Consider the following 9,963-nt stretch of genomic DNA (forward strand, 5'->3'; position numbering starts at 1 on the left):
CGGCTCACTATGTCCGTGGTTACATTTCCACGCAGCCTCGCTTTCAATGCTTTCAACTTTCCTTTACTTTAATGGTCAGAACTGGGAAACGTAAGCAGAATTTGGCCGTCGTATTAATAAGTGAGAACTTTTGGAAGGCCAATGAACGCATTTAGACTGGTTTTCTTTGCCCGACTATTCACTTTAATAAAAAAAATAATAGAGGTAATTTTTTGACGTATTTCGTTGCTTTTTATGGTGATTTAATTCTTATGCACGTCTTGCTAAACGTTGATAAGTAATATAAAAACACTTATCAAAGAAGTCAACCTCCTTCTTGAATGCACTAATCGACTTTTGGATGCCACATAGCATAACGCAGTTAAGGGGAGAAAACTACAGCAACAATGAGAACTTTCATCAACTGACGAACCAACCAGTGACAATTTATAAATAAAAATTAAATAACATTTTACTCCACACAACTGCTATTTTCCTTTTAGTTTTAAAGGCTCCCAGATGGGCTGAAATATGTACAACTGGACCGGGGTAATGTCATCCTCGATACTCCAGGGGTTCCGATCACTTACGATATCTACACCCCTGGACTATCTCATAGTAAAACTGAAGGCATCCCAGACGAAAAATTCCCAACCAATCTTAACCAATTACAGGCCATAAAAATTTCTTTAAAAACTACAGATAGAGCGACGTCCAACTTCAAAGCCACACAGTCAACCACAGTATACCGTTATACGGTTTTTATGTGCATCAAATGACTAAATTACCTGTTCTGTTCTGTTCTGTTGCCTCGATTTTTACTATGAGATAATCTTGGGGTGAAGAGATCGTAAGTGATCGGAGCCCCCGGAGTATCGAAGATTGGGTATTGCAAGTGTAGCATGGGTAAGTAAAAGTAAATAAGAATGGCCATACCTACATGTATGTAAGTATTAGTGATGCGCCAATATCAGTGATATTTGATGATGTCATGTATAACAATGAATGAACAACAATACAATTTATGACAGATAAGTGACATTAAAGTTAGTATTTGATCAGAGAGGATATCTTCATTAGACTACATGTATATAATTGTTAAACAAGCAGTATTGGAATAATAAACAATTGTTTTTTTTACATGTGGATATACTGAACAATTGTGATAGAATGGTTAAAAGGATAAAAGACATTTTTTTCATTATCTATTTTTTGTATTATATTTCCTTTTTTGTATTTTTATTATGTTTCTATCTGGGGAGTAAATTGATTTCTTTGAAAGACAAAGTTATTTGGTATCAAGGAATGTATAATAGGAGTACACAACTGCACCTTATGTTTTGTTTCGTTGGCAAATATTGCACGCAAGAAAATTACTCCTTTAGGGAGCTACTCCATGAATAATTGAATAATACAGTCGTTTATATGACTACACAGCACCTTACCTCTTGTTTCATTCTTATGAAGGACTTTTGAAGGTGTGTATGTCAACAATGCTAACTATTCCATTTTACCTTGATACTCGGCCACGCTCCTATGTCCTGTCCGTGGGTTTATGTTACCCAAATCCAGGTGTGTTCGTCATCCTATACGTTTATTTGTCTCTCCAGGTAGTTAGGGTAAAGAAAAAGGTTAAAATGTTAGAACGAGTAGTCAATCAAATGTTTAACGTTGCATACTATATGATTTTTCCGATGCTATGTCGCTTTTTGTGTTTTATCAAAGGTAGAGAAAACAAAAGGAAAGAAATTATTTTTGTCATCTAGTGAAATAAAATAGGTTGATCATCTAATAAAACAAAATATTTTATCATCGAATGAAATAAAGTATGTTCATGGTCGAATTATTACAGATGTGTTGAACTACATAAGCGTTCATTTAAATAAAGGTAATATATAGCATTATATTACATAAAACGTACAGAATTGTTCACTTGCATGCTTACTCTTTATCACTATACGATTTACGTTGCAGTGTGCCGAACGATTTGATGTGTTCAGTGATATGTTCAGTATGACAAACAGTACAAAACTATAACTATACAATAGTCAATGGTTGATTTCGTCTGATCGATTTATCGTCTGATCAACAACCAGAGTCATTTAAAGACGTGCAAGTCTATTTGGTGGGGAAAAGCTGGAGTACCCGCCGAAAAATCACCGACCAACGGTCAGGATTCGAACTTCCGACACAGAGGTTGAGGTTTGTAGTAATATGTCAGGATATCTTAACAACGCAGTCACTGTGAATGTTTTTTCGCCCAGGAAGAAATAACAAGACAGAGTAATTAAATTCTATTTTTATTGATCATGTACATACAATAGCGTAGAATCACCGCAACACAAATAAAAATAAAACTTTGTTGTACTTCAGAGAAAACAATGCCGTGGATGACGTATGTTTTAAAAACAACATCATCACGTGTACTTGTAAAGCAAAAGGCGAGTATTGTCAGAACACAGATTTTACAATGACATGATTACACTCAGTTTTATATATGTCTTTGTTACTTTCCACAACATCCTGACTTCAGTACTATTCAGTTGGTATACCTCAGTACCGTCACAACAGTTACATAGTTAATTCACAAAGCTAAACTATCAATATTAGCATGTTTGAAAATGACATAGCTTGATATGTACATTGCATATTTAACTTTGAGTGTGTTTGAAGTAAATTTAATTATAAGTACGACTGTAAAGGTTTAAATGCGATATAGGGATTTCTAACATTGATTTTTATTTCTGTATTTGATTTGCACGATGATTTTATTCAGGTAACAATCATATTGGAATTTAACATTAGGCTAAATCCAAATTACAAAGAAATTCATTAACTTTTTATGAATATAATTAATTCATTTTTTCATAAAAATGAATAAAAAATCAACCAATAAATCCTTTTACCCTTTTAAATACAAAATGTATATTAAATGCAATACATGAACTTTTACATGATAATTCAAACAAGTACTTGAAAGAGATTCTGTTTCACGACTATAAGAAAGTGTAAACTTAATTGAAAATAATTCGAGGAGACATCCATAGGTAACATGGATGTAAATGAATTACACATTCTGTTAAAAAAGGTAATAGGGAATCTGTCAGATCTACAAACAGGGGAAATCTTCGCCATGTTTTTACCTGAAATCGTTGTTTTTATCTATTTATTTAAAATGGTCTATTAATCTATATAGGTGACACAAAATGGCACATTTCTAACAAGCAACATCAGCTATTATCACACAAACCAAAATTTGACATTTTAAGATCAAAACATTTTCCATCAAGTATACCACACTCATTTTTACTCTGTCCCATTCATCGCATTCTCTGCGTTTCTGTGTAGTTTCGTAGCACCTAGACATTTATCGTATCAATTTTGAAATTTTGGGAAGACGATATTTTTAACTACGAAAGATAGTTTTGAAGAAATATAAGAAACTACTTTTAAATTGTACTCAAACATTTTTTTCTTCATTAATTATTAGTTCTGTTTTAATTTCGATAGTTAAACTATGTCAATTTTTCTGGTGTATACAGGCAATATTTTACAAGATGGTTTTAGTTTTCAATAGTAAACAACAAAGATATTCATTATTTAACTGTCGGTGATGATATTGAGACTGTTTTGTTTGAAATTTATGTGTAACGGTTGCTTCTGAATGTAATACTAGTCTGCATTAAGTTTTTTATCACTTAATATTGTGCCAATCATTTCTTTTGAACATTGTTTTTAATATAGAATCATGAATCGGTAAACATTTTTCATTTCATCCATACCATTTGCTTAAAGCAAGTCGATAATGAAGCTATAGTCAAAACCTGACAACTGGATTTTTCACAATCAGTCAATCCTTCTATCATTTGATTCTCACGAAACACAATTTGTATGTGTTGCGCAAAAGTAAATGATTTTCCTGGTATATTTCATTAATTAGATTTTCAATTGAAAGTTTATGTTCATTCTGATATTTTTGACAATAATACACATATTGAACCTATGTCTTTGATATTCATGGATGAGTGCATGCATCAAATTATTGGATAGTTTGGAAAATCATTGGTATCTTTGTTCTTGATGTAGAAAAATGCCTTTATATAGTTATATTATACTTTAAAAAAATGATGGTAGGTGATGTTACATGTATCTGATGGTGGAAAAGAAATTTATTTTTTTTATTAAAATTTACATTGTTGTTTTAAATATACAGAAGTATTCAGGATGATTGAAAAACACAGTAAACAGATTTATCAGTGTTTTTTTCATGAATATTTGCTTCCATGGTTTGAAAAAACTATCGCTCGCTCGACTTTGAAACCCTTCGCTCCTAAAAATCCTTGATTCCAATTTTTTTTAAAAACAAAAAAAAATTGCTCGCTCTCTCCATTTTTTCTTTCAATTTCCCAAAGAACTACAAATTAATTTGGTGTGGCCTTAGACCAGATTATCTCCTCTTATTATATAGCAAATCATAGTGTCAAGACTCATATAAAGCTAAAGATATTTTTGAAACATCTCCCCTTAGTCTAAATCCTATCATAGTGAAAAGAAACATAAAACCAAATTGTAATGATATTTACAATTATCTCCCCTTAGTCAAAATCATACCATAATTTTACAAAAGCATACAGCTAATCATATTGAAATTTTAAATGTTCTACAGATATATATAGACACCTTAAGCTCATATTAAATACAGGCAGAAAATATTTGAAAGTTTCCTTACTGATTTTTTTTTTTTTTCAAAATGATCTATATGCACACTTATTTTTATGAAAGGCTAGTCTAAAGTTGGTTTTATTAAGCACAAACTTATTTTATTCAATTTTTAAGTGCCCTGGGTGCTTATGGGGTTGAATACAGTATATGGAATGTTTTTACCCACCTTGGAATGATGCCCCTCTGTGACGCGGGGTTAGTGATGCCCTGCATAGTAAATGATTTACCACATCCAGTCTGTCCATAGGCAAAGATTGTCCCATTGTATCCTTCTGTCACACCCTGAATAAGTAGATGTACACCGATAATGTTACATACTGATACAGCTTTACCTCTATAATATTATATGTCAAATCATACATTACATGCAAGTTGAATTGATAAAATTTAATTAAAATAACTTTGAATTTTATCTGGTATGAGTGTTTTACTATCCTATTATAAAAGGTCGATGAAAGCCGGAGTGCTTGGAGATAAAACCTCCCGACCTGCACTCAGTCACTGGAAACTGTCCCACATGGGATTCAAACTTATAATCCAAAAGTGATGGGCTAACTGTTATATGTATAGGGACATTTGTCTTAACCATAAACTTCAGCCTACATGTTGATGACCCTGGGTTTGATACTTACATAGATCATAAAGTTAAATGCATTATCCCAAGTTTCAATCACACATGAAAATCAATTATCGTGGATCATATCATGAATGTTTGCCATTTAAAGATTTATGGATATTATAAGTATTTAGAAGCAAAATTATTTAAAATATTGTATCATGGTACAATGTCAACCTGCCTATTCAACTGTTCACTAACTCATTTTCCCCCTGAAATTTCATAATGGACTGGTCTAGTCTTTGACTTAGAAGAGTCTAAATGAATCTTCAGGGGTGAATGAGTAAATACATATAAAGTTTGAGAATGATGGTATGAAAAAAGCTGATAGACACTGGCTAGGCTAGATCTATATAATAATGAATATGGTTGGTTTTATATTATTTTCCTACAAAACTACGATTTATTTACAACTGACATAATTTTATTTCATTTTTACGCTAGTTCCAAGATAGACAATTCAACTTCACTGTACATCAAAATTTTTTCTCATAAAAAATTTCAAATCAAATATTCAACTGCAACAAGTTCAGGAGAGGTAGTTATATCTTTATTTTTTGTACGATTACCAGTCAATCGTGTTCCGCACAAACATGTGGCCTTCTTCAGGATGTTAAATTTTGATACAACTAATAAAGTTTATAATGAGAAGAAAAAACTATACAATTTTGTTCTAGACCAGTATTCTGAAATCCATTGAACTGTGAATTATATTTACCAGACAGCATTATAAGATAATATAAAGTATATATACTCTGATACTCTCATTAAGTCTCCATTCAATGTGTTGGTTCTATTAGCATGAGATAAGCTTATTAGATTAATCTGTTGGTCTTTGGTCTGGGTTTTTAAAAAGATAGATCTACTTAAAATGTATTGTAGGACTAAAAGTACACTGGATACTTAAACTTAGACTTTAGCTATGTCTATAGTAACTTCAGCTCAAATTTTTACAGTAAATCTTATTCTTATATATATATTTTTTTCTATAGATACCAATTTTTTTGAACTTAAATTTAAACTACACTACTGGGTATACATGGGTAAATTAATGAGAAGAACATTACGGCTGTTCAATCAACATAAACACCAAGAGTGAAATGAATCCATAAGTACATATGTACCTAGTGTTAAACATTCTATTGTATTTACATTTTGTCACTGCGACTTCCATTACTCTAATGATAATCTTGGTCTGCATTATGAGTCAATAAATGCAGCCTAGACTTTGTGTAGTGATATCTACATAAATGGATGCGAGTCTTGTTCATTGACACCATGTTAGTCCGCGCAGGAAAATTGACATTGTAGTTGAATGAACCATTTTCATGAAAAATCTTTTAAATGTCTAGATAATTGAAAGTAAACTGAAAAACTACTGAAAAATACATTGAAATCTTGTTATCTTTTCAATTTTTTTATAGGGGCTACAGTATTTTTGATAACATTGAACTTGGCTGTTGAGGAAATTCAAATGTTCACTCGCATCTAAATTACGTTTTACTTTCTATTGTATCACTATTTATGAATTGTGTAAATGTATATAATGTATTTTAGTATAGGTTAACATATATGCATGCTATAGACATTACATCTTAATTTTATCTAAATTCATCTATCTGTTTAGTGTTTAACCCTTTAGGAGGAATTTGAATTTTGTCTTAGACCAGTCTGTTATAAAAATTCAAAAGACAAAAGAGGGAATCTAACAACAATGAGAATCCTCATTCAAGAAATTGATGCTGAATAATTATATATATAATATATAACCTGAATGTATGGCCTCAGCCTTAAGTGCTGTCATCTCTAAAACATGGAAATCAGTTTATATCATATGTATCCTAATCTTACATGTACACAAAGTAAAATATCTGCAGAAATCCATGATTCCGAAGACATTTTACAGTCGGGAATATGTACACGACTTAGATAAGCAAATAACTGTGTGTCAGAGTCTGGATAATTTGGGCTGAAAAAATCCATGGGCCATTTTCAAGTATATATATTTAACAAATAAATCTTATGGAACTTAAATTTACTGACACCAGGTTGTCAATCTCACAAGAGATCCCAGAGGACTCTAGGTGTCCATTAAAGTGAACAGTCGGGCAAGGATGGCTAAAGTTGGTGAAATGGTGTGAATGTATATCCAGTATTATTTCTTATGAAATAGAAAAATAAAATCTCTTGTCAAAATCTGTCTGCGTAAGAAAAAATCAATTTAAAGTATGGGAGTTCTAAAACATCCTCCCGACTCACTAACGTCTGTGGTTACATTTCCACGCAGCCTCGATTTCAATGCTTTCAACTTTTCTTTACTTTAATGGTCAGAACTGCGAAACTAAGCAGAACTTGACCGTCCTATTAATATGTGAGAACTTTTGGAAGGCCAATGAACGCATTTAGACTGGTTTTCTTTGCCCGACTATTCACTTTAAAGAATCATCAACAATGGATAGCAGAATCTTTTCTCGTTTTTTTTTTTCTTTTCCTCTTCCTATGAAATATTAAATACACATATTTATATAGAAAGACGTTAGGACAGACGGATGGATGAAATACAATTTGAATAGTCCATCATCTGATGATGATGGGCAACAAAATCTTAAGTATATGAATGACCGAAGGGGACAAGTCCAAAATGACCCCAGGCGTCTAATTATGATCACCAAATTAAAATTTTACTAACCTCCACTAAAGGATAGGCTATGTCTGCATATATGTTTTCCGTCACGGAGTCTGTGAAGTAAGATCCATCAAATGTGAACACTTTTGGAGGTGCTTTTGGGTCAGCTGGATTTTTTATTGTACACTGGGCACGCTTGCTGTCCATACTTAGAACACATTCACATTTTAGTTCCTTTTCTCTGGTGTTCATTGGACGACATCGCACAATAACTTTTACACACTCCCCGTCCGACATCTTGACTCTGAAAAATAAAGATGCATTATAGTACGCATGATAAGAAATGTGTCGTTAGGTTTTCATAATATTTTGGTAAGTTAAAATGCCAGTGTACTGTCACAGTACACCTACCGTATTTGACCCAATAAGAGCCCCTCCCTTTTTGAGGCCTCATTTCAATTACACAGGCATAAGACCAAAACTGTATAGATCTGCAGTGATTTACCTTATAAAGCACCTTTACATTTTTTCAATTTTTAAATGCCCTGGAGCTTATTAGGTTGATTACAGTAATATAGTTTTTGGTCAGCGGTCAATATTGGGAATATTCAAATGGCCAATTTACTTCCTTTTTGCACCAATCTTTCTAAAACTTGGTATATCAACCTACTTCATTGTATTGAAGATCATGTGAATATATATTGGATAGGGGTGGTTACGTACAGTGAGTGGAAAAAAATAACGGAATGATGATTTACAGATGCATGCATGTGATTCAAAACTGTCTACTGTATAGATTTTGATGACTCAAATATGGATCGAGGAAGTGCATCCAGTCTTGGATAGTACAGGGAAGAATGAGTGTTTACAAGAGTCTATTCTGCAGTCAGGAATTTTGTATAAGAGGGAATATGAATAATGAATGGGACTTTACTGTTGGTCAGATACTTAATTTTCTTTATAACAGTATTAATTGTTGGTGATTTTGGTAGGAATTTTTATTTTAATGTACTAAACTATATGTGTTGTAACTAATTTTTCTTTGTATTTAACCTGATGTCGTTTTACTGTAAATTGTTTTCGTTTTTTATCGTTTATAAGTATTAAAATGGCCGCGTAAAAACTGTAAATCAATTTCATCATTAATCAAAGAATTTTAGATTTTGATTAGGAATTGAAGATATAATGAAACATACAATATATTTTAGCTATTTCTATTTCAAAGTTCACGACACAAAAACACATACTTACGATTAATCTCTAGACAAAGAAATCTGTAACTTGTTTCAGGCCGGCTGGGTGTAGATTTTCTATAATATTGTTTCCTTGGAAACAAGTAAACTATCCAGTTTCAGCTGTTTTTTATGTCACTTATATTTGAATGGAACAGTTTTACAGCACATATTGAATCTTAATGCATATAAAGCACTCTCTAATGTCAATTAAAATGTTGTGACACTGTCGTCAAACTAAATAAATAGGTAAAACGTGGATTCCAGATCTCAGCTGTCACTTTCGAGCTTTCCTGTCAAAACTATTTCGCAAAGCATCACGGGAAGGAATACGGTCCAAAACGGAAACGGTTCTGGTGTAATAACGACCCTAGTAGAAATAGCCCTATTCGTTAGTGATGATTTTTTGTTAATACAGTGCTTTAATAAATGATTTGATAAAAAATGTGTATATCCTTTATCTTAAGTTTGATTCGATGGGAGAAAGATCTATGATATGAAAGTAAATTAATTGATAAATTAGGGCCGTTATGATGGTAGGGCCCTTACTCACTGGGGCCGTTTTAACTTTATTCCACTCTTTCAATTAAATGTGTTACACAACTATTTAATGTGAAGTGTAATTTGAACAACGAATACTAACGCAATTTAATTATCAAAATGTATATACCCAAGAAATAATGTCTGTGTTTCGCGAATAGTTGAGGACTTGGGTAAGGCTAAAACAATAACTTCCGGTGTCCGCATTATTTCAATGTTTTTCGTTTAAATTTATATCTTAACACTTT

The 9,963-nt window shown here is 32.1% G+C and overlaps 1 protein-coding gene across 2 annotated transcripts; it reads right to left on the reverse strand.

Annotated features, from left to right (window-relative positions):
- Window positions 1–4,759: 4,759 nt before the first annotated feature.
- Window positions 4,760–9,504, reverse strand: LOC138330380 (kinesin-like protein KIF17). 2 transcript variants are annotated; one of them, XM_069277966.1, is made up of 3 exons: window positions 9,191–9,504; window positions 8,007–8,247; window positions 4,760–4,983 (listed from the first exon to the last, which is right to left on the reverse strand). In XM_069277966.1, exons 2-3 carry the CDS (start codon window positions 8,238–8,240, stop codon window positions 4,828–4,830), a joined length of 390 nt encoding a protein of 129 aa, XP_069134067.1. In that variant the 5' UTR covers window positions 8,241–8,247; window positions 9,191–9,504; the 3' UTR covers window positions 4,760–4,827. The 2 variants fall into 2 exon arrangements, with proteins under 2 accessions (XP_069134067.1, XP_069134066.1); XM_069277965.1 differs by having other exon boundaries at window positions 4,767–4,983; window positions 9,195–9,504.
- Window positions 9,505–9,963: the final 459 nt, after the last annotated feature.

This window comes from Argopecten irradians, chromosome 8 (genome assembly GCF_041381155.1).
Source record: "Argopecten irradians isolate NY chromosome 8, Ai_NY, whole genome shotgun sequence".
Lineage (NCBI taxonomy): Eukaryota > Metazoa > Mollusca > Bivalvia > Pectinida > Pectinidae > Argopecten > Argopecten irradians.

Bases quoted from the DNA above. Each gene is read 5' to 3' on its own strand.
- LOC138330380 (XM_069277966.1), bottom strand. From the start codon at position 8,240: ATGTCGGACGGGGAGTGTGTAAAAGTTATTGTGCGATGTCGTCCAATG. The intron at 4,984-8,006 runs GTTAGTAAAATT...CTACTTATTCAG, and splicing joins TAGCCTATCCTTTAGTGGAG to GGTGTGACAGAAGGATACAA.